This window comes from Nomascus leucogenys, chromosome 11, assembly GCF_006542625.1.
Source record: "Nomascus leucogenys isolate Asia chromosome 11, Asia_NLE_v1, whole genome shotgun sequence".
Taxonomy (NCBI): domain Eukaryota; kingdom Metazoa; phylum Chordata; class Mammalia; order Primates; family Hylobatidae; genus Nomascus; species Nomascus leucogenys.
This window is the reverse complement of record NC_044391.1, coordinates 93,461,662-93,487,654: the sequence shown is the minus strand read 5'-3', so window position 1 is coordinate 93,487,654 and position 25,993 is coordinate 93,461,662. Positions and strand designations below refer to the sequence as shown.

Genomic DNA, 25,993 nt, shown 5'->3' with positions numbered 1-25,993 from the left:
AGCAAGGTTTCAAGAGCAAAAAGACATACACAGACCTTAGCCAGAATGCAGAGATTATTAACTTCACTGTAAACTTGAACAAGTCACATAACTCTCTACAGCTCAACTGCCAGACAACAGCTGTCTTGTTCACTTGGCAGGAACTTTTATGAGATCGAAGTAAATTCTATGACTCCTTATTGAATATGCACTAGAAAGGCAAACAACAGATTCTGGGCATTTTCCAGAAATTCTTGGGGAAGGCTATACTTTTAATTTCAGTATTTTAGGCTTTAACATTGTGAAAGTTGACTTTTTGCACTCAAGTGCAACTGAAGGAAGAAGTTCCATCATGTTACATCTTTAAATGTTCCTTTATTTTAAATCACTATAGGGGGAAATGTAATATACATGAAGAATTTAGCTTTAGAATGTTTCCTTAAAAGAGTTTGATTTTGAAAAAAACATCCAAGAATGCTCTAACTGGCCTATAACTTAAATTTATGACAGAAAAGAAGAGATAATGCTAACGTTTCTACATTTACTACCTTGTTATCTTATAATCCCTAAGCCAACTACAGGCTCACAGCAACCCATTAATATTAACTCTTCAAAATGCTCTAACCTGCTGACCTAAAATAACCTGTAGTCTACTAAAGGCTGCAAATGGTACCTTTCAAAACATGTTTCACAATATCACAAATCAACAGCTCAGCAATATTCATTAAAAATGACATGTCTTTTTTTTTTTTCTTAATTTCCCTGGGCTCCATGGATTGTGTGTATGTGTATGAATGAGAGAGAGAGAGAGAGAGAGAAAGAGAATTTCGTACGTTACTCAGGTGGCATTTGGGAACGAACGGTGCTCAAAATAGAAATGGATAGTATTCGCCCTCACTCTGCCAAGAACACGGAGTCCGACCATGTCTATGGAGAAGCAGATGGCATCATGTGGGGACACCTGAGGCAGGGAAGGTGCAATCCCAAAACTGATTTTGATGTTGGCAAGAGTCCCCGTTTACCGACTGAGCGTGAACGTGCCAACAGTTATTGAGAAAAGAGGTTAATTTCCTAACCCTCTGTCCCTGGCTGTATATGGATCTTTTTTGGCTTGTGAGTGATCAGGCTGTAATACTGTTTAATTAATGGGTGGAATTTTTTTATGCTCCTTTTCTAAGAGATAAAATTTCACTATACCTACTGATGGTAGAAATTCTTTACAAAGAATAAAGGAAAAAAACAAAAAAAAAATCTTTTTTTGGGTATACTTTAGACATTAATATATTAAAATGGAGATTTATTTATATTTCAAAAAAGGATGACTAGAATTTCTAAAGACCACCTGAAAAGCTTGCAATTTCCCACTCTCCTACTTTGCTTTCAAGTATATGCAGTGAAATCTTCAAGGATACTCTTCCCAGAGTTTTCCAAATTTCTATTTGCCTACTAATGTTTTAGTGGCCTTGTCTCAACCTGAAAAAAATGCTATCTAATTCCATTCTGTTATTTTTGTTTTTAGTAAATGAGAGGTAAAACTGTAATCTGACTTCTATTTCTGGTCCAATTAAGATCTCAAATAGTTCATATGCCACCTCTCACCTCTGTCTGGATATTTTAGCCTAAGATTGACTAAGCTACTCTGTTTCAAAGTCTAAATTGTTATGCTCCTTTTCTAAGAAATAAAAATGTTACTTTTTTTTTTTTTTTTTTTTTTTTTTTTGAGATGGAGTCTTGCTCTGTCGCCTAGGCTGGAGTACAGTGGTGCGATCTCGGCTCACTTCAACCTCTGCCTCCAAGGTTCAAGCAATTCTCCTGCCTCAGGCTCCCGAGTAGCTGGGACTATAGGCATCTGCCACCATGCTCGGCTAATTTTTGTATTTTTAGTAGAGACGGGTTTTCGCCATGTTGGCCAGGCTGGTCTTGAACTCCTAACCTCAGGTGACCCATCTGCCTCGGCCTTCCAAAGTGTTGGGATTACAGGCATGAGCCACCGCATCTGGCCAAAAATGTTTCTAAAATCTTTTTTTCCCCAACAATTAAGGACTGAAGACAGCTACCATTATTTGCATTTTGTAGTAGGGGAAATTAAGGCAAGAAACCCAGCAACAGATCTGAGATTTCAGCAGAGATTTGATACCCATGTCGAGAATCATGATAGCCTGCTGATGGATGTAATATGAAACTGTCATTTATCAAACAATGATGATTATATGGATCGGGGACTAGTCAGAGAAGCACTGGAAACAAATCCTGAGGGTTTCTTAAGGGCCTGGCCCTGAGCTGGCTGCCTCATGTCTATTTAATTTAATTCAGCAACATGGTCTGATAAACGTAAGCAGGAGTTTGTTCTGTAATAGGCATAAGCTGAGAAAGCTCACACCTCCTCAGTGCCCATATATTCCAGACTTTTTTTTTTTTTTTTAAGAGTCTGGGTCTCACTCTGTTGCCCAAGCTGGAGTGTAGTGGTGCGATCACAGCTCACTGCAACCTCAAACTCCTAGGTTCAAGGGATCCTCCCACTTCAGCCTCCGGAGTAGCTGGCACCTAGTGTGTGCCTCCATGCCTGGCTAAGTTTTTAAAAATTGTTTTAGAGAAAGGGTCTCACTATGCTGCTCAGTTTCCCAACCATTTTTATTAGTTGCCTAGTGTGTATTCTTTCAGGGTTTCTATATGCAGATTCTTTCTGTCCCTCTCTAATAGCCAACAGGCAGGCTCCCTGTAAACATGACAAAGCCACTCCAATTTTGCTGGCCAAAAGGAAAAGCGTCCTGGGCAAAAGGGCTGAGTTAATGGAGAGCAAGTGGTAATTATCTGCTCTATTAGATCCCTCTTCCTCCAGCCCAATTTCATGGGAGCCTTGGTTTAAAAAACACTGGCTGTCTGACTAAACCTCAACAACAGATTAACCATAAATGCATTCCTGGAATTTACATTCTTCCCGCCTCAGTGCTGTGTAAAATTATCAGGGAACATAGACCCACAAGGGTCAGGACAGGGAGCAGCATCAACTCCGATTCTGTTAGGGCAGCATAACATTTCATTTAACACAGATAAACGCATCTTCAAAGTCATCGGCACCGTGCTACAATCTTAAAATGCACAAGCTGATCCTGTTATTCTAGTGCCTGTATGAGGTTAATGCAGCTTTATGGAAATGTTTACTTTGGAGATGTATTTTTCTTGTATAACACGGGAACCAAAGACTTTCATATCTTCTGTGCTGGATCTGTTAAGAATAATAGACTTAATCACTCTAAGGCCAAACTAATTCAATTTTTGTTTTGCTGTCTGCTGTCTGTTTTACTGTCTGCTTATTGTTTAATGTTAATTTATCTCCCTCAGCAAGATAAGCTCTCATAGATAGTCCACATACCTCATAAGGCACAGCATATAGTAGTAATTCAAGAAAAAAAAAATTGATGATTGAATGACCATAATCTTATCATTGAAATGAACTTAGTTCTATAAATATGAAGCACTGCTTTAAGGCTTGCTTCCTGCATAAATACGGACTGGGAATCTTCAGTATCATGAGCCAGAATAAATGGGAAACAAATGTCCTATCCCAGGGGGTAGAATCCTTTCAACGTAGCAAGTCCAGGTGATCTAGATGAATTCTAGGTTGATTTGCCTTGAGCCAAGGGTTTGGGCAAGAAGCTCTTTGAGATCCCTTTTATTTACATGAAACATGTCCAAACTTAAGGGGAAAGAAAGCACCAGGTCCGAAAATAACAAAATAGAGACAGTTACTTGGAGAAAGCTCAGGGCACCTTTCTGTACTTTGGAGGTTTTGCCTGTAATTTCCATCCTATCCCAAGTCTTCACCACTAGTCTCCATCCTAACGCTTCCCAGGCATGAGGTTACAAGACTGGCATCCTTTTAAGACTCACTCAACCTGTCATCTTTTCTAAGAAGTGTTCATTTGATTTTAAGCTTACCTTAGATGCCATTCTTCAACTTTCCCTCTATACCTTGTGCATGTGTCAATCTTTAGGCCTTCCACATCATAATTTGCTTTAAAGCATCTGTGTCCTACCATTACTCACCAGACTGTGAGCTCCTTAAGGGCAGGGATCTTAGTCATCTTTGTTCATCTAATACTTAAGCAGTGCCTCTATTTGACGTATAAAACTCCAATAATTGTAAGTTGAAATCAATTCAACTTATCAGAAACAATGTATTTTTTTTCACCTAAATGGTAGAAGGCTTTGGTACAAACCCTACTTTCTAGAAAATATTTCCCTTTTTACTCAAGAACTAAATAATGTAGACAAAGCTCTCAATGCTTAGCGCTCTGTCGGCATGCAATAAATCCAAGTTTCCTGGGAGGGAGGCTGTTAAAACAACAACAATAACAAAACAACAACAATAAAAACATAAGTATCCTTTAGAATGTTAAAAACATTTTTGGCTGAACACTGCATTTGTAAATCTCTTGGTCATTTCAAATTTTCTGAGAGGTATATAAATAAACATCATGAATCAGTGCATCATAGTTGCAGAACCTGAGGGGTTTTTGGACATTAAGTAGTTACTCTTAAGGGAAGTTAGTATTTTTCTTATTTTCTTATGAATAGCAGAAGCTACAAATACGAAGGAAAAGAGGCAACATGCCCCAATCATTTACAAGGGACACCTTTTCATAAAGGATTTAATTCACAAATACTCTACAAAGATTTGTTGCCTTAAGGTGAAAAGGTGAAAGGATATCAGAGATCGTCTTCTAGTTTAACCCCTTTATTTAATGAATAAGGAAATTCGGAGAGCAATAGTTTAGTGGCTAAAGTCGACTCAACTCTTTAATATGATAATTATGAAGCACAGATATATTAATTTTCATTTTTCTTCCATTACAAAATATACTTAAGTGTTAAGAAGAACACTTAAACAGCTGGCTAGGACTCCCATGCAACTCAGACATCAGCAGCTTTCTTTTCAAAGGCCCACAATGCCTGTTTATAAAGTGTTCATGGTAACACTTTAAGGCTGTTTGCTTCATAAATATGGACTGGGACTCTTTGGTATCGTAAGCCAGAATAGATGGGAAACAAATGTCCTATTCTGGGGGAAAATCCTTTCAACATAGCAAGTCCAGGTGATCTAGATGAATTTTAGGTTGAGTTGTCTTGAGTCAAGGGTTCACACAAGATGCTTTTTGGGATGCCTTTTATTTACATGAAATACGCTCAAACTTAAGGGGAAAAAATATCTTTGAGAGCCTGCAGGTAAGAAAGGTAAGAAAGTAAAGTAAAATAACAATTAAGCCTATCTATGATTCTTGCCTTGGCCACAAGCGGGATATATCATTATTTTGGCCACCTGCATAAGAAATTACTGGTGGTTAATGAAACTGACACATACACTAAAGAGTATGTGCTTTACAACTAGAAGCTCCTCTAGCAACAAGTTCAATGAAAAAGATAGTTGCCCCTTCAGAGGAAGACACTGCAGAAGACAGGTCCTAAAGAACTTTGAGGAGACTAGATTGACAAAGGCTATGCTAATAATAAGTGTTATGATGTATCCAACTCAAATTGTTTCTCCTTGATACCCATGTGCCAAGATCCAAAGTTAAAGGCTTGAATTCAAAAGGCCACTCACTACAAGAGTTCAGTTTCAAGACACTGAGGAAGGTCATCTTCAAACTAAAATTAGCCTGTTTTCATTCTATTAAATCTCAGGAAAATTATTCACAAATAGAATAAGAATTTATTATGCTCTATATTCCCATCACTTTAATAACTTTCTGAGAGCATTGACAAATCTAATTTAAAATGATAAATTTGGACTCTAGCTCCTATAATTAAGAAAAATACTGTTCCTAATGTGAAGTTTTCTTAAATTGCCATTTAAATTTAGGCAAGTCATTTATTTGATTAGGCAAAAGCCTTGGGCTTTTTGAGGGGGGAAGAAACAACATGTATTGATTACTAGATTCTGCACTGTTTTTTGTCTGGCATATTTAAATGCCTCATGCCAGCAACCTCATTTGGAAAAGTGCTTGGGAAAAAATGAAAAGACATTTAAAAATTTCCCCCAATGCTAGTTTTTTATACATGGATTGTGATTTCTGTTAGTTCACAATTGCGGTTCTTGCCAGCCCTCTCCTGTTGAGTCGTCCCCGGCCAGTAAAATAATAAGCCCATGAGAACACACCCGAAGGCACATATAGCACGGTAAGATGAATGATCTTGTGTATCACTGAATATGAATTTAATCTTTCATGAACCTATCAAAAGAAGCTTTACCTTCTCTGTGTTCTCTTCATTAGAACTAATTTCCAAGAGGAAAATCACTTTTCGTTCTGTCATAAAAATTACCAGGTTTGCCAGGTCCTCCAAAGTCAAGCTCAAATGTCACCTCGTTCAAGAAATCTTTCCTGATTTTTTTAAACCAGATGGTCTCTGCCTCCTTCAAACTTCCAAAGCACTTTTTCCCTCTGACACTAATGTTCTATGGCCATTTTAAAAATTGATATTATACTCCTAGAGGTAGGGTCTTATGTGATTTCTAATCTTGGTCTCCACTGAAGGCCCACAGGGCTCCACTGTACCGAAATCCATCAAAGTGCTTGACTGCAGAGTAGGGGGTGGAGACTGGGACAGGGTTTTCTGTATAACTAGAACGGGTTCCACATGTGAAAGAACAGAATAGTATCATGCATAAAAGGTAATAACAGAAATGCTTCTATACCGACACTGGTTTTGTGTGTCAGCAGGTAAGCAGGGAAGTAGCAGCATTTTGGTTGTCTTGGTTTTATGGTGATCTCCCATTCCCTTTACCTGATTCTCTGATTAGGACTTTTGGCAACAGAACATTCTGTCACCATTAACTTTTGCTTGACATTGGATTATTTCTAAATACAGTTTAGCTGTCTTCTGATCGGACATTTTCAGAGGAAATGAAGTTAGGTTAAACAAATACTACGTGAAAGGCCACATTTGATTTCGACAGCCAAGAGTGTTTCCTGGGTATGGACTCTTATGAAGAATCTCCTATTTGCTCTGGTTAATTTGATATTGCATTGCCCATAGTTACAGAGTACAATCCCCATCTGTACATCACCCACAGCTATTTCACATTGGTAAACATGTTTGTCCCGATGGTTACTGAATATTTAAAGAGGTAACATCTCTTCCTGGGTCTTATTTCCCTCTGCACTCATGACTAATATAATGCTATTACATAGTGTGAACTTGAATTTGACAATTTTCTTTAGATAATTTCTCTCCATTGTCTGGCTTGATGAAAGGAAAAGAAAAGTGCATATTATGCTATGTAGGGAAATCAGGATCTTTAGAATGTTTAGAAATTCCAAATGGAGAATAATGGGAACAACTCTGGGTATAAAATGCAGGGCTCAAGTCAAAGGAAGCCTCTGAACAAGAAGGAAGAGGGTCTTAGTGCAAGCAAACAAAAATGTATAATTGAGATTTCATCCCGCAAGCCAAAGCTGCAGAAGCTTCAGGAGCATCCTCACCCCCACCTCACCTCTTGTTTCTGTCCTCCAGCTGTAGCGTGTACACCATGTCATCAGCAGCATGTGTCTTGGAGTTACTGTCTCCCCATTTTAGCTTCAGGCTCTGAGGACCAGCAGCAGCACATTCTAGCCTAGGAGGCACGGGTGGTAATGGCCGAGTTTTTGCTTTAATGAACTGACTAAATGGTCCAGCTCCAATTTCATTTATAGCCTGAATTCTGATCCTAGAGAAAGGAAAAAAAAAAAAGATACAGACAATGCAGGTTAAAGCAGCAGCAATTCTTCATTCGAAATAAACATTGAGCGTAGTATTTATTACTTGTCCCTAAAGCAATAACATAGAATGAAGAAAAACAAGTTAAAGTAACTCAAGACAAATAGAAGCACAGGGTTGCTCAGTGGACAGACTATAGTCTCCATTTAAAAAAAAAAATAGCAAAAAAGCATGGTAGAAAGATATATCTTAGTTCTTTAATTTAAAAAAAATAGGTTTGTTGTCTCAGGGAAGATATCCTAAAGGTACGCTTTTATATTTTGTCCTAGTTACCCTTTAGCTACCTCATAGTCAGTTTTGGAAGTAGCTGATCTATCAAGAGTAAACTAAATGCAGGAACAAATGAGTCTCCTTCAGAGTCAAAAACAAAGGACAACTCATCAACAGGACATTTCATGTCTCCCTTTTGCCAGCCTCATCCAACAATCTCTGCAAGTCTTTATCTAGAGCTAAGTATGCAGGTATTGTTAGTAACGGGATGGCGTCCAGATGTGCAAAAATCTTAGCTGGATGTTTGCTATGTGCAACACAGAGTTATGGATAAGAAAGATATTACCTTAATCATCCATGAATTTAAAATTGAAGAGTTAAAATGTATATATAAAATGTTATTTTAGGCCAGGCGCAGTGGCTCACATCTGTAATTCCAGTGCTTTGAGAAGCCGAGGCAGGAGGATTGCCTGAGTCCAGGAGTTTGAGACCAGTCTGGGCCACCTAGTGAGACTCCATTTCTACAAAAAAATAATTTAGTGGGCATAGTGGCACATGCCTGTGGTCCCAGTACTTGGGAGGTTGTGGTGGGAGAATTGTTTGAGCAACACAAAATGAACTAAAAGAAAATTGGTACTGAGGAGTAGAGGGTTGCTATAAAGATACCTGAAAATGTGGAATTGGCTTTGGAAGTGGGTAATGGGCAGACATTGGAAGAGTCTGGAGGGCTCAGAAGAAGACAGGAAAGTCTGGAACTTCTTAGACACTGACTAAGCGGTCATGACCAAGGCACTGATGGAAATATGGGCAGTGAAGGCCATGCTGCAGAGGTCTCAGATGGAAATGAGGAACTTTTGGGAACTGGAGCAAAGAACTTGGCTGCATTGTTTCCATGTCCTAGGGCTTCGTGGAAGGCTGAACTTAAGAGCGATAACTTAGGGTATCCGGCAAAAGAAATTTCTAAGAGTAAAGTGTTCAAGAGGTGACCTGGCTGCTTCTAACAACCTATGATCAGATATGGGAGCAAAGGAATGACTTAAAGTTGGAACTTATAATTAAAAGGGAAACAGAGAGTAACAATTTAGAAAATTTGCAGCCTGACCATGTGGTAGAAAAGGAAAGAGTACTTTCAGGAGAAGAATCAATGCAGTCTGTAGAGCAACCACTTGCTAGAGAGATTAGCAGGATTAAAAGGCAGCCTGGTACTAACATTCAAGATAATGGGAAAAAACCTTTAAAGGGCATTTCACAAATCTTGGAGACATGGCCCCTCTCCTCCAGAGGCCTAGGAGGACTGAATAATTAAAGGTTTATTGAGGGCTCATTAGAAGCATATGCTGGCACCACACTTTTTGTACAGCCTACAGAACCAAAGGTTTAGTACAGGCTACAGTTTATTATAAGCCAAACAAATCTCTTTTCTTTATACATTAAAAAAAAAAGTGATGTGGAAAGGCAAAGGAACTAAAATAGCTAATGCAAAATTTAAAAATAAGAATAAAGTTTGAAGAATCACACTACCTGACTTTAGGACTTAGTATAAAGCTACAGTAATCAAGAGAGTGTGGTACCAGTGAAGAGAAAAACACCTAGATCAATACAAGAGAACAGAGACTCCAGAAATAGACCTACACAAACGTGGCCAATTGACTTTTGACAAAGGTGCAAAAGCAACCCAATAGAGAAAAGATAGTCTTTTCAACAAATGGTGTTGGAATAATGGGATATCAATAGGAGGAAAATAAACCTCAGCTTCAACCTCACACCTTACACAAAACTTTGCTCAAAAGGGACCACAGATCTAACTGTAGAATATTAAACTTTTAAGAAGAAAACACAGAAGAAAATCTACTACCTAGAATTAAGTAAAAAGTTTTTGGATATGACATGAAAAGCATGATCTTACATAAAAGAAAAAAATAAACTGGATTTCATCAAAATTTGAAACTTTTGCACTGCTAAGAGAATTAAAACAACTAGAGACTGGAAGAATGTATGTGCCAATATTACATCTGACAAATGATTTGTATCCAGAATGTATAATCACCTCCCAAAACTCAGTTAAGGAAATAATCCATTAAAAATGGGCGGAAGAATAGAATAGACACTGCACCAAAGAGGAGATACAGATGGCAAATAAGGACACAAAAACATGTTTGACATCATTAGCCATTAGAAAAATGCAAACTAAATTCACAATGTAATACCATTATGTTAAAAAAGTGCTGGCAGGGATAAGGTACAGCTGGAACTCTCCTATTTTGCTAGTGATAATGAAAACTGGCATCACCACATAGGAAAACAGTTGCCTTTTAAATATATGCTTATTACATGACCCAGCAATCCCAATCCCAGGTATTTACTCTAGAAAAATTAATATTTATGTTCACACAAAAACCTGCACACAACAGCAGCTCTACTTATAATCACCTAAAACTAGATAAATATCTGCCTCATAGTTTGGAATGTGGTAAACACTCATCTCTGATAAAGTGGAGCAAAAACTCCATTACCAAGGGGCTTACTTTTCCCAGATTCTATTACACTGGGGCTGCATCAGGTCTTTTGTAGATAAAGCAACGTAAGTCTCTCGATATAACACTGAAAGACTAAAACTCTTCCTTGCCTCCCACAAGAGTCTTATCAGATTGCTTTATGGTATTAATAGAAGAGTTTCTTTCTATGATTGGAATATAACATATTTTTCTGCAACTGGAAATGAAAAATCTTTTTAAAAAGGCAGTCATCATGATGGTAGAAATTACTGCCCTCTTTCCCTTCTCAGGAAAAGGAAATTAAGCCGGACATTAAGTTTTAGTCTTTCTTCAACAGTATAACACATTTCCTCACCTAAAAGGTTTATATTAAGGTCCTTCCAGTGTCCAAACCACCATTCCTTCCCTTTACTCTAGGTACAAACATTCCTAGATTCCAGAGGCCAAGATCCTTTCTGCCATCTCCTGGCTCACCTTGTATTCTAGGTGATCCTACCCTTTGCTCTGTGCCACCTGAATAGCTCTTAGCTATTTAATACACAAAAGAAAATGAGGTAATGAGTTCCTTAAGATTGTTGTTCTATTCTATACTCGAGAAAAAAAATGCTAAGAGATTTAAATCACTTATAAGAATTTAAAAATAGTTTAGAAGATATAAGTATCAAGCTATAAAAAAAATTTAGATTTGATATTTGGCTTCTGTTGCAAATTCATTTATTTCCTGAAAGCCTCCCTAGTATTTTGGTAAGTACTAGGTTCTTTATATCTTTAGCTCTATGGTTCTCTAATCTTTCACTGAGTATTTCCTAGGCATATAATCCTAGCCTTAACACACACCACCGCCACCAGCACCACTACCAAGAAAACTGTGGTAGCATTTAACACTCTTTAGCAGTGTAGCCTCTTTGGGAATCCTGCTCATCAATTTGGAGACCTTGGGGAAATTATTGAACACTTTTAAGTAACAGCTTCCTTATCTATAAATTGGGGACAGTGACTTTTTTCTGCAATTACAAAGAAGATTACTTAACTAACATAAGGGATGTAAGAAGCACTTTCCAATTTTTAATATTTCATACTCCACAGTAAAATCAGGAAAGGATTCAAGGCAGCCAAAAGCACTAGCAAACTTTCGAGTGTTAATTTTTGGAGTCATTATCCTGATGACTTCTTTGAGAGTGTTACGCCTTCCCAACAGTGCCAGCACAGGGGCAGGTCTTCACTGCGGCTGCACTATTACACCACCTCACTTTATAACATGAGTAACTTGCTGATCCCACTTCCTCCAACTAATGGCCAAGGACTCAGCAACAGCTGAAAGGATGGGCTTCTTTCTAGGCCATCCGCAGCAAGATGAGAGTGAGACAAAAATCTCAGGAACTGAACAAAACAACAATGGCAACCATCACTACACACATTGAGGACTTGCTCTGTTCCAGAAAATGCACTGCAGAGTGGGAACTACTATTACAACCGCCTTTAGAGATGAGGAAACCCAAGTTAAATGCAGAGAGGTTAAATAACTTGATCAAAATGACAGAGTGACTACTAGGGGTTGAAAGCTAGGTTTGACATCTACAATATCATCTCTGATTTCTATGCTGACCCCATAAGGTAGGAGCTACTTTGTCTGTCTTACAACTGAAGAAACTGCAGCTCAGCTAGGTCATGTCAGACACATGTTAGATCCAGGCGTGAACAGAACTCCCTTTAGGTGCAAAGTTCTGTGTGTCTGGCACACCATACTCTTATATCGTAACAGGGACCAAATATGGCTACAAATCCTACCAAATGACCATTTTTAATTCAAACCACACTTTCAGTTCAACAGTGACCGTCTGCCAAGGAAGCAGGCATTTAGAAGAGTCAACAAGTTTACTTCACTTTATTTAAACAGCGTCTGGCCCTGAAATCAACTACCTAGATTTTAAAATACTCAATTCAACCTATCCTACATTTTTACAAAAACACATTTTGTTTCAGCGAAAATACATGAACATTTACATGTACAGCTGATGCACTGAGCTAACATGAATCATTTCTAATGATGATGTAACATTCAAAATTGAAAAAAAAACTGAGGAATTGATAAAATAGAATGAGATGATGCCTTGTTGCATTCTGGGGAAAATATTAAGGCCTCTGAGCACAGGAGGCTGAGACAGCTGAATGAGGACTAAGGCAGTTACTGTTTGTTTTGGTTTAGGGTGAAAAACACAGTATGTGAAAATAATTTCCTAATTCCAGTGAGAGGTGACATTGGACTAATAGGCAAAACAAACATTAACCTGAGGAACCACTCCAAGAATTCACCTCAGAAAATAAAAATTGAATTTTAAGTTCTATTAATTAGAGTCTATCCAAAACCCAAACTTGAGAAGTTTTCTCTTTAGCTCAAGTAACACGCTAATCTTGCAACTTAGATAAAATCTGCAGGCCTCTTTGTTTTGTTTAATTTGCATTATATCAGTTTTAAAAATCTTCAGCTTTGCAAATTAAGTACAAGGGAAGTAGCATTTTCCTTTCCAATTTGGAGAAGTGATGTAATCCCAAGCAAATTCTTCTTGGCTAGGCTGATGTGAAAAATCTCTTCATGTTTCCAGGAGTCTGCAATATCCATCAATATACTAATATTATTTATTAAACAAATCAATCAAAGAACCACATTCTTTATAAATTTTGATTAAAAATCCGCTATTAAAGGACCAAATTTTATATGCCAAATACATTCCTGCTTTAGAAGATCATAGCCTTCTACAATGCACTTTATATATATACATACACATAATCAAATTTCTACTACAAAATATATTAAAAGAAGAATGGCTTTCAAAACAAACCATCCTTAGCTGGGAAGACTTCCCTCATCAGGACTGGCCATCCCAGAGCTCAGGATGTCGAGAGTGTGGGTGTGAGGGAGACTGAGAGGGCCTGCAGGTAAAGGGCTAGGGTAGGAGAGGCCTGAGAAGCAAAAGATGGGCTGGCTTTTACAACACCCCTGCCCTAGATTATCATCTAATTAAGAAAAACATGAAAGAAGAGAATAATCATCAGAAAATGTCTGAAGTATGAAATAACAGCAAACGCCAAAAATCCCTTTTGGTGGGGAAAAGATGGGCTCAGAGTAAAGTTATTCATAGAATGCTTCCTGGAGGAGGAGTCGGAACTGGCCTCCCACCAAGCTCCTGCTCCTGAAAGCTCCTTTGACACCAATGCCACCATTCCAGCTCCAGGCACTGAGACTTGCTCTTCTCATACCCTTCTCTGGAGGCAAAAAAACCTTGAAGGATAAGGTTTCTACAGATAAGATCTCTACCTATAATCTGGTCACAACCTATCTTTGAGTTCATTTCTTCCCTACCAAACATTAACAACAGATTTTCTGATAATTTATTTACTATGCGTCAGGCCCCATACTAGGTACCTGACCTCTTATCAAAATACCCAACAACTCTGTTAAGTAGTGAAAATTATTATCCCCTTTTTATTGGTCAGGAAACTGAGGCACAGAGAGCTTAAATAACTTCCCAAAGTTTGCAGAGACAATAAATGAAGGATAGGACTGAAGTCAAGGCTGTCTGACTCCAGTCTGCTACCACTGAACCACTCAGAACTTGTCTCCTAGTAAAGCCCACCTCAGCTTGTTACGACAAAATGATTTATGATTCACTTCTTGGCAGCCTAACATAATGCTTACCATATAGTAAGGGCTCAATACATGTTATTTTTAAGCATTTTTTACTTAGCAAAAGGAGTACAAATGAGTAAAACAAACAAATCTACTTTAAGTTTTGGTTGCCTGCCAGCTCAGTATGAGTCAGGCATATAATAAGGTTGTTTAAAAAAAAGTAATCTCAGGCAACTTCACTAACTGCTCAGTATGGAAAACAAGGAAGGCAATGGTCCTGGTCTGCTCTGAGCCAGCCAACCAGACCATTCCTGGAGGTCTGGGCACTGCACGTCAGCGAGGCCACCAAAAACCTGAAAACACTTAAAGAAGAGGATGGAGGCAGTTACAGAAAACCTATGCTAGTGAAGACAGTGTAAATGATGGTGGGATGGTTAAATAAGAGATGGCTGACATTATAACATAATGATGTTTAGGCTCCCTCTGGGGCTAATTGCGGTCTACAGGTGTAGGGCTCAGACACCTGTATTTTGAGAAGGTTCTCCAGGCAACTCTTACATACACTGACATTTAAGAATCACTGCTCTAGGGCCAAGGTTTTCAAGTTTCATAAGCATCAAAATCTCCTGAAAGGCTAATTAAAGCACCAAGTGCTAGGCCCCATCCCTAGATTTTCTAATTAAGTAGGTTTGGGGTGGAGCCTGATAATTTGCATTTTATCGAGTTCCCAGGTGATGCTAATGCTGTTGGTCCAGGGACCACACTTTGAGAATCACTGCTGTTGAGGAAGTTCTAAGGTCAGCAGTTGATTTTAGATATAGAGAGATTTATCCACAAATAGAATGACTGCCTGGTGACTGGAAGCTAGAACCACTGCCCTGTCACTAAAGATGCTCAAGCCAAGGACTGGGAAGGGGTGATACCAGGTGATCCGATGACCCTCTTATCTTGCCAAATCTATGACTACTTGGCTGGAAGCGCACAAAGCAAAGTTAGGTTTTCATTTTTAATAATACTGTTTTCCTTCAAACTAAAGGACAAATTCAATTTCTAACTCAATTATAAACTTAAAGGAATGCCTTTAAAAGTAGTATTGTAATTCTAGTGAAATTTCTACAGAGTGTGTCAGCAAGCCAACGGGTAGTTTGCTATAATAGCACCCATGGAGAAATGACCGGTACACTGAAGAAGCTTTTTGGCATTAGTACATTTACTAGAGAGGTGTACAACCCTGTCCTGGCAACACAGAGAAAGAATAAGCTTGGTATGAGAATATGTAACTGCTGAAGGCTTAAAAAAAAAAAAAAAAAAAAAAAAGAAAATCAAACAAAAGAAACAAGTCTTTTATCCAAGCTCCATGGTCTGCTTAAAATGTTTCATTCCACATGTTTTTATCTAGAACATCATTATCTGTTCATTTATATTTTAACCAATTTATAGGACAGAAAAAAGGTGAAATAAAAGTTGATTGGACCAAAATTATGTCTTTGGTTCCTTGAAATACTCATTTTGTATTTCACTATAATTACTGCAATTATGTTTTTGAAACATAAAACAACAAGACTGTGGGTTGACCAGAGTTCTATTAATACCATATAGTATACCCAGTTGTGTACTATAGAAGCTAAAATTCCTAAAGCTATAAACCGGTTGGTCTTCAGTATGAATTATTATTATTTTTTTTTATTGTTTATATTACTTTATTGAAAAAATACTCATTTACTGATACGGGCATACCAATATCGTAGTTGTAAACATTAGCAAGCAAAAATATTAATTGAACTTGGTCCCTAATATTTAGTTTATGATTTCATGATATAAAATATAAAATGTACTATTATTAAATGATAAATACTGACTCATAAAATATAATTTTTAGTGGACAATGGATTAAAATTGGAAACAATTTAAATATGATAATTCATATTTGAAATTTTTTTCTATGTCTATATAAACAGAAATGGGTATGTAAAATTGTCCTATATGTTAACCAGAAATAAACTACTATAGAATGATATTGAACATACTTTGAATTTTTAAGGTTTTGATTGGTTTTCATTCATTTGGTAGCCTATTCATTATTTTGAAAAATCAGCCTCTACTTCAAGATGTAAAAGAAAAAGCAAGTATGAATTATTTTTACCTCAAGTATGTAAAGTCCAGTTCATAATTTATTGATTGGCCAGCAAAGACTGTCTAAAGTTTTTTTTTTCCCCCAAGATCAAACATTTGCCTTTTCTAAAGCTATTCAATTTCCATCTGTCTAAAATGGTATCTTCAAAGCTATCTTATAAGGAAAAGGTGGCATTTTCCCAATGTGAGTTTCTTTTCACATTCAGCTCAATATACTAGCCTTGGCATATTAATACTGAATTAAATTATTTATGCTGCATTCATAAAATACCTTTTAAATAGGGTCTTGAGGTTTTGCTATCCAAATCTAAGCTCACCTTTCCATAGTTTCTACACTACTAAACCATTTCATCTTCTCCATAAAAGAACTATCCTCTGAGGTGCTTTCTGGTACGTGGAAGATATTTTTGATAATTTCAACGGTTACCTGGCAATTCCTTAGTAAACAATGATTCTCAACATGTGTTCCCTCAGTTGAACCCTTGAGCTCCAGATATTTTTTTAGAAGTCATTAAACAACTACAGGTTGTTTAATAAAAGTCAACATATCTCCAATGCCATCCTTTTAGAAATCTTAAAAGTTTTACCATCATTTAAGCCACCGTTAAGGTCAGCACAATTTCTGGAAGAAGCCAAATTCTTGGGCTAACATATTGCCAAAGCCCTTTTATAATTTCTGACTTGAATGTTCAGAGGACTGACTTGAGGATTTGAGTCCACACTGGGGTAGAGACGGGTGCGGGTCAGAGTGGACACAAAACCGTCCAGTGAGTCCCTGAACCAGTGTGGCTTTTTCACAGGTCTTCTGGCCTGAGGGATCAAGGTGAGACAATATCCTGGACATCTGGGCTCTTAGAAACAGCTGGGAGATGACATTCACTTGGTCATTTTCCCCGAGAGGTTTACTTAGATCCCCAAGTGCTGATGTGCTGATGCAGATTTCTACTCCCCTGCACTCACCGGTAGGTGGTTTCTGGAAGGAGATCTTTCATAACATGGATGGTGGTGTTGCCCACAGTAATGCTAGTGTCTCCTAGATCAATGTTGTAAGCGAGGATTTCAGATCCGTTATTGCACGGCTCTTCCCAGTTCAGTACAAGGCACGCAGAAGGTGAATCAGGGTAGGCATCAAGGGGCTCCTCCTCCAGCACACAGAGAGTGGAGACGGGGTCAGGAGCAGACGCTGGCGTCTGGCAAAGGACAAGTTCACTGTACGGCCCTGCCCCTGCTTGATTGAGGGCCTACAAAACAGAAGAGCAAGACAAAGGCCGTATTACACCATTAGCACATTTTGATGTCTCTGAGTTAGCTGCCATTAAGTAAATCTAAAGTAGTACACATTTCCACACATGCAGGTAGAAATAAATCCTAGAAAATGTCTACTACCTGATGACCACCTTCCAAAGAATGCCAACCACATTTTTTCCATTATTAAAGCAAAATATGGCCACCATTGTTTCTTATGAAAAATAATTTAAAAATAATATTTTATATTTGCATGACCTATTTCAGTTTATACATCATCTTACACGATCTTCATAATAACCCCCCGTGGTAGATCTTAAATGGTAGGTATTCTTATCCGCCTTTTACAGAGACGGGAACTCAGAGTCAGATGATAACTTAGGCCTCAGATTTAGAGGCAAAGCTGGGACCGGAATCCAGTTCATCTGACTTTTAAGTCTAGAGCTGTCCTGGAATAGCAATAGGAAAAGGCATCTTCTATCTTCCATATGAATAATAAACTCATCCCTGAAGTCAATTGTCAGCGCTCATCTGACTTTACCCAAGAGAAACAGCTGACACCTTGATCAGTCCCAGGTCCTTCAAATGCTTATTCATCACTAGGTCTCCAAGATGCCACACTTATTTCTCCTCCTACCTTACCTGCTGCTGCTTCTCAATCACCTTTCCTGCTTGCTACCATCACCCTGATCTCTTAACGCTGGTGAGTATCAGCCCTGAGTACTTAGGTACCTCCTCTTTTCTATCTCTACTCAAACTTTGGGAGATGTCATCTTGTCTCAAGGAGTAAACGCCACTGATAACCTACTCCCAAATTTGGATGTGCAGCCCAGACCCCTGCTTTGAATACCGGTCTAGGGTATCTGTATTCAACCACTGAGTATCTCCACTTGCATGTCCAACCGGCATCTCAAACTCAAATGTCCACACAGCTCCTCATCCCCATCTCATCCCTCCTTACAAAAACCTGACTGCATCTCCTGTGGTTTCCCTCATCCTTCAGAGCACTCAAGTCATAACTAAGTCATCCCTGGGCCGGGCGCGGTGGCTTACGCTTGTAATCCCAGCACTTTGGGAGGCTGAGGCGGGCGGATCACAAGGTCAGGAGATCGAGACCACAGTGAAACTCCGTCTCTACTAAAAATACAAAAAATTAGCCGGGCGTGGTGGCAGGCGCCTGTAGTCCCAGCTACTCAGAGAGGCTGAGGCAGGAGAATGGCGTGAACCCGGGAGGCGGAGCTTGCAGTGAGCCGAAATTGCACCACTGCACTCCAGCCTGGGCGACAGAGCGAGACTCCGTCTCAAAAAAAAAAAAAAAAGTCATCCCTGGACACCTTTCTTCCTCTCATACCCCTCTCCAGGCCATCAGCACATCCTGTATTACTCTAGTCCAACTACTCTTTCTCCCATCTGGTTATTCTAATGACCTCCTAGCTGGTATCTATGTTGGCCCTTGCCCAATAGTCTAAATTCACAGTAATCAGGGTGATTCAGTGAAAATATGAATCAGGATTATCGAGATTTTTGGTTCAAATTCCTTCAGTGGGCTTCCATCTTATTCAGAATAAACTCTGAAGTTCTTACAAAACCCTACAGGACTATCTGATCTGCTGTTCACCACCATTCCCCTTCAAAAACCCATTAGCACTGTGACTTCATTGCCTGCTACTCTCCCCTTTACTGACTGCTCCAGCTACACTCTCTTCCCTGCTGCTCCACAGGGACACCAAGTTTGCTGCCTCCTCACGGCCTTTGCACTTGGCTGCTCCTCTTGTCCAGACAGCTTTTTCTCCAGACATCTGCACAGCTCGCTCAATCACCTTCATTTGAGAGAAGGTCTGTAGGTGCCACCTGTTCAGCGAGCCCTCTCTGAACACATTTCAACTTTGCAATCCTTCCCCTGCGGTCTTCCACATTTCCTATTTCCCTTCTTTGCTGTACTTTACACCATGACACTTATCACCGACATAGTATATAGTACTCCTCTGATTAGAATGCAAGTTACACAAGGGCAAAGTTGCCTGTCTGGCTCACTGTTGTATTTCTGGCAACTGTACTTGATATAGAGTATGTGTTCAATAAACGTTATCAAAAAGATTTTCTTTTTTACAAAGAGAAAAACATTTGGCAGCTTTCTTACAAAAGTGAATGTACTCTAAAACTTAGTTTTCATTTAGTTTACTGGACAGCTTATGAGGTCGAATTACAAAATTAAAGGAGTTTGAGTTTTTTTTGTTTTTTTTTTTTTGAGACAGGGTCTGTCTCTGTCTGGAGTGCAGTGGTGCAATCTCAGCTCACTGCAACCTCTGCTTGCCAGGCTCAAGTGATCCTCCCACCTTAGCCTCCTGAGTAGCTGGAACCACAGGCACATACCACCACACCCAGCTAAGTTTGAGCTCTTAAATCAAGGTCTAAAACAAAACTTATAACTCCTTTGTTAATTTCAAAGAAGCAGGCTCAAAGCATTTATTTGCTATTAAATCACAGTTGAAACTCTATTGCAGTATTTTGTCATACCCATTTCTGTTTCATTACAATACCTCAATACCTCAACTCTCTTTTTGGAAAAGTTTTAACGTCACAAATTATTTTATGAGCATATATTTCGAGATTTTGGTACTGATATAAATATATCACAGGGGCAGAAAAATAGGATATCATGGAGCCCAATGTTTGTATCAACTAGGGCTTTGTATCACCATATCACAGAAGGACAAGAACATGGCTTTTAAGAGTTGGAGCTCAGTTCAAACCTTGATTCCATCATTTAACAACTGTGTGATCTTAGGTTAGTTAATTTTTCTGAGCTTGTTTCCTCAGCTGTAAAATGGGGACAGTAATGCCTAATTCATAGAATTACTCTAAAGATTAAATCAGTTAATATGTAAAATCCTGGCAGAGTATCAGGCCAACAGGAGGAGCTACACTTCCTTCCCACTGGGAAAGTTATGAACAAAATAGTATTTTCTCTATTTTTTGAAACACCTTTTTATTGTGTACTACTTTTATACTTACAGAAAAGTTGCAAAAATAGTACAGAGAAATTTCTGTCTATCTCTTACTCTGCTTTTCCGAAGAGAAACATGTTACAGAACTACAGAATAATGATCAAAACCAGGAAATTATCACTGGTGGCCGGGCACGGTGGCTCACACCTGGAATCCCAGCACTTTGCGAGGCTGAGGCGGGTGGATCACCTGAGGTCGGGAGTTCGAGACCAGCCTGACCAACCTGGTGAAACCCCATCTCTACTAAAAATACAAAAATTAGACAGGCGTGGTAGCAGGCGCCTGTAATCCCGGCTACTCGGGAGGCTGAGACAGGAGAATCGCTTGAACCCGTGAGGCAGAGGTTGCAGTGAGCCAAGATTGTGCCACTGCACTCCAGCCTAGGCGACAGAGTGCGACTCCATCTCGAAAAAAAGAAAAAAAAAAAGAAAAAAATTATCACTAATACTATACTATTAACATACAGACCTAATCAGAATCTCACCAATTCTTCCAATGTTCTTTTTCTACTCCAGGATCCTACTTTCTTTTTAATTAGCTTGGCTCTATGGAAAACATTTCTTGATTTACACCACTTTTTATTAACAGTTTTCAAATGAAATTTAATTCAAAATCAACTTTTTGTAAATAATAGTATGCCTGTAATATACAACATGCCCTATGAATGGAATTACGTTGGTACTTAATTAAAACAGTCCTGAAAATATAAAAATTCAAAAATTCCTGAGAAAAACAAGAAATGTTCCACCACATTTCTATAAAACATAGTACAGGTATTATAATGAATTTTTATTTTATTTTTTTGAGACAGGCTCTCACTCTGTCACCCACGCTGGCGTACAGTGGTGCAGTCACAGGTCACCACAGCCTTGACCTGGCTCAAGTGATCCTCCTGCCTCAGGCTCCTGAGCAGCTGGGACTACAGGTGCCTGGCTAATTTTTGTATTTTTTTTTTTTTTTTTTGTAGAGGAGGGGTTTTGTTATGTTGTCCAGGCTAGTCTCGAACTCCTGGCTCAAGAGATCAGCCGGCCTCAGCCTCCTACAGTGCTGAGATTACAAGTGTGAGCCACCATGCCCGGCCAATATTTAAGTTCTTAAGTGCCAAATATTCAAAAAATATTGGGGTTTAACTTGACTTTGCAATCATGTTGAATGAAAATAATTCATATTTGGTCCACAAATAACAATAAATCGGTATAGTTTGAACAGACCCTTTTCCTGGCAATAATCCTTTAGCATGGCAATGGTAATTTTAAAAGTAGTACTCCCTTCATAAGATCTGACTCATTTTATTATAAATAAGTACAGACATTTGAAAATATATTTCTACTCCTGTTAATACAAGGAGGCAAGATTATGCAGGTGCTATTCTTATTAATGTATCTTTTATAATGCAGCTTTGGGAAGTCAATGCTAAGACAATACAGACTCTGAAAGAGAAAAAAATGAAATATAATAACATTTTAAAGAAACACCAAAACTCAAAAACCATAATGGAGTGAAGCTCTTTACTGGGGTGGCAGACGGCTCTTTATTTATATCCTGCCTTGATAGAAAAACAGGAGTGTGGCACATAATTTAACCTTTCCCCAGTGACTCAGCATCACTATTATAAAGATCAGACAATTTGCTGTGACACTGACTCATTGTCAAAAGGTTAATTATGTCCCAGGTGCTTCATTCGAGAAGCAAGAAAGGTGTATAACAAAAGAGTTTAATCAGAAATGTTTCAAATAAAGCAGACTTCTGAATTTAACAGAAATGCTTCAGTTGATCTGAAAAATTAAGTTATGAAGCAAATATTTTCTCCAAAGAGACCAGAGACATTGGGTGCACTTGTAATAATGAATTTGATCCATGGCTTAAATCAGGTGGGAACTTGACTTTGGCATCTCTGCTTCTTTATCTATTCAAATCTAAATGTGTATGAAGACAGAGCTCTTCAAGGTCAATAACCACATCTGATTAATCTTTGTATCTCTCTTCCTGATCTTCCTTTGATCCTGGTACAAAGTACTATAATGCTCAAGAAATGTTACTGAACAAATGGAAAGAGGAGGACAAAGAACTCTATTTTCTCAAGAGACTAGGGCTTTACATAGAAAAAATAATAATATAGCCAAGTGAGTAAAGTAAAAGTAAACCCATGGCTATTGTCACTCTGAGGGGTTAGGCTATGAATCAATTTTTCTTGATGTTATTCTATCTGGACTCCCAAGTGGAAGCTTATAGATAACCAGCCTTGATAACCGTCTCTGGGAGGTGGGGTCCTGTAACCTAATGCAGACTACTCCAAATTATTTTTGGCTCCATTTAACAGCTCGTAAAATAATTTTCTGTCTTTTGCCAGTTCTAAGAGTCTTTCCCACTGAAATGTGCATCTCAGGGGAATGAGACAGAAGGCTCCTTCCCTAAGGAGGTGTCATCTTTCCCTTGGACTTGGGTCATTTATTCAGCAAACTGATGGAGACAAGATACAAGGGTGGTGAGAAGCAGAATGGAGAAGAATCTTATTTTGTTCTTAAGTTTCAGAATTTCCTAGAGAAGTGGAAATTAACTGCAAAATACCAAAACAACCAAATGTATTTTTATTTAAACGGACTCTTTTTTTCCATATCATCCCTCCTGACAGCCTCCACCACAAGCCTTTGAGTGGGTTTCCCAAAGTGTCTTTCATGGGACACCAGTCCTTGTGAGTAACATCCGAATAATGTCAACCTACCTGTAGTCTACAGCAATATTGTGCAGCAGGCAACAGGTCTCTTATTTCAAAACGGGTGTCTGTCCCATGATAAATGAGTTCTAAGGATTCTTCATCTTCTCCCCATTCCAACCTGTACTCTGAGATGTCAGCACCAGAACTATCAGGACTCTGGAAAGGCAGAAATTGAAGTAGTTAATAATGCCACTGAGAAGAGACTCCTACTGTGCTTGTATTCAATTAACTAAAATGGGAAAGAGAGCAACATGCCCCAGAATATTTCAAATACATATAAAAGAAAGGCATGATCACAAATATATACACCTACTATGTACCTACAAAATTTTTTTTGAGATTTAGAAATTTAAAAATAAAATAGGGCCAGGTGTGGTGGCTCATGCCTGTAATCCCAGCACTTTGGGAGGCTGAGGTGGGTGGATTGCCTAAGGTAAGGAGTTTGAGACCAGCCTGGCCAACACAGTGAAACCCTGTCTCTACTGAAAATACAAAAACTAGCCAGGCATGGTGGCGGGCACCTGTAATCCCAGCTACTCAGGAGGCTGAGGCAGGAGAATCACTTGAACCAGGGAGGCAGAGGTTGCACTGAGCCGAGATTGCGCCACTGCCCTCCAGCCTGGGTGACAAGAGTGAAACTCTGTCACACAAAAAAATAAAATAAGTAAAATAAAATAAAATTTTTTTTAAAAAGAAAGGCATGAGAAACCATTTCCTCTCAGTTTGGCTATCGTAAAATTTCCACAATTCTAAATAACATAAGCAAGTGGCAAGTGCCAAGTGCCAAGGGTGATTACTATAGTATACAGAGCAAAACAAAACAAAACAAAAAAAAAAAAAATCATCTATATGTGCATTTTGGATTTGCAGCTTCCTTATAATTTGTATTTGTATTTGGGGGTAAAGTAGAAGAAACACAAGTTGATGCAGAATATGCCTGACTTACCTCCCAACTCACTAAGATACATCCATCAGGCGTACAAGAAATACAAGGTGCTCTGCATTGTCCAGGAGGCCCCGCAGCAGTGGTAATTTCTGAGACATCAGAATAGGGACCATACTGAAAGAAAACACACACACACACATACGCACGTATGTATATATGCGTGTATGTGTTTGTGAATGTGTGTGCATATAAAAGCTTATAACCAAATAAAAGCTAGGCTAACATCATCATCAACACAACTAATTAGCAAATATTACCCAATGATTTTCACTTTCAATCCAATGTGTGTAAGTTTTTCTCCTACATACATTCCGAGTAGTAGATGTCTGTCATTTTTTTAAGTGGAAAATAACTAGTTGATTGACAAAATATTTTCCCTTTCTTGGGACGTGAAATAAAAATATGCTGATTTTTGACAAAACAGGGCAATCTGCTTTCATATTTCTCAGAGGACATCCAAGAAAACTAAGTCAGATGCCCCTGCAGTTTAATTTTTAATGCATAAAAATATACTTGGACTTGTTGGTGATCAAATTCTAGGTATTTCTTCTAGTTACCGGTATTTTCCATTTTGAAAATGAATGCTTCTGTAATGTTTTCTCAGTGTGTTCCCATCACCTCACCTACTCAAGGGTATCCACGGCAATCCTGATGTTACCGTCAGTGACCACACTGTTCAGAGCCAGGAATTGCTAGAGACTTACCACACTTTGAGAGAGTCACAGCCACCTGAAGCACCCATTTTAATGGTGGCATATTTGATACTTCAAAGGTTTGGAGCAGAGTAAAAACTTTCCAGGCTAACAAAATATATGACTGTCCTTGTCAAAATGGGAGAAAAAAAAAAGGCGGGGAGGGGGGAAACAAAAAACCACCTCTCAACGTAACATGCAAAGATGCTGGGGAGTTGGGGAAGCTCTCTGAAATGGACCTCAGAAGTTGACGACGGTGATATATATGGTTAATTTCTAATACAACAGGAATAAAACCAAGCTGAAGATAGTTTCTTTACAGGATAAATCACTGAAAGGGCTGAGAAAAGTACAGCTCACACCAGCCCAGTTGCACATTTATCTTTGTTGTGGCAGATAGTAACTGAAAAGTTGATGAGAGAATGGGGTAGACACAACAGTGTGCTCATCACCATCCATCTTCTTTTCACTTACATAAGTTCAGGTGCATAGGCGTTAATGTTTAGACTTTTTTGTTTTCACTTAAGTATCATTGTTGTGTCTGAAATTCTTTTCTATTGGAGAATTAGAAGAAATCCAGTTTTGGGCACTCTGCCTAAGGAATAGCCCTTCTTTTATTCCTTAACTTTCTTAATAAACTTGCTTTCACTTAAAACAAAAAGTCACTGCAAGTTCGGCTGTCTTATTTTTTTAAAAAATCATCAATTAATTCTATTTATTTGCATGGAGCGCATCTATACAAACCACTGTCACTTTGGAGGGGGCATTTAGCATTAGCTGGCTTTACCCACACCCTTCTGTCCTCTTTTATACTTCATCAATCTCTGAGCCCACCCAAAAGCCTCACAGTTACTGGGACTCGCACTGCTCATTATTTATCTCTCCCTAAATCCACATCATTTGGTACTTTCAAAGAAAAAAAGGACAACCATCTTTATGGATATAACATAGACATACATATTCTCAATCTCTGATAGCTCAACTTGACAACTCCAAATGGAGCAATAGAAGGAGAGAGTCCTATAGTTTTCACTTGAAACAAAACAAAAACAAGCTGGTGTCCCTAGCCACTACCCTTCTCTAGTTGTAAAAACTGACCTAAGATGTTGCCAGTTCATTTAGACAAGACAGTATAAAACTTTTATTAGAACTATTATCTATTCCTAATTTCCCTGAACTGATAAAG

At 38.5% G+C, this 25,993-nt stretch overlaps 1 protein-coding gene across 2 annotated transcripts in view; it reads right to left on the bottom strand.

Moving 5' to 3' along the window:
- Nucleotides 1-25,993, bottom strand: part of FNDC3B (fibronectin type III domain containing 3B) — a 361,800-nt gene that overhangs the window by 30,347 nt on the left and 305,460 nt on the right. For both annotated transcript variants that reach the window (XM_003256464.3, XM_003256465.3), the window contains exons 20-23: nucleotides 24,116-24,229; nucleotides 23,176-23,325; nucleotides 17,161-17,441; nucleotides 7,472-7,684 (exon numbers count right to left, since the gene is read on the bottom strand). In XM_003256464.3, the coding sequence (XP_003256512.2) occupies nucleotides 7,472-7,684; nucleotides 17,161-17,441; nucleotides 23,176-23,325; nucleotides 24,116-24,229 (758 nt within the window). The remainder of the gene's footprint in view (nucleotides 1-7,471; nucleotides 7,685-17,160; nucleotides 17,442-23,175; nucleotides 23,326-24,115; nucleotides 24,230-25,993) is intronic.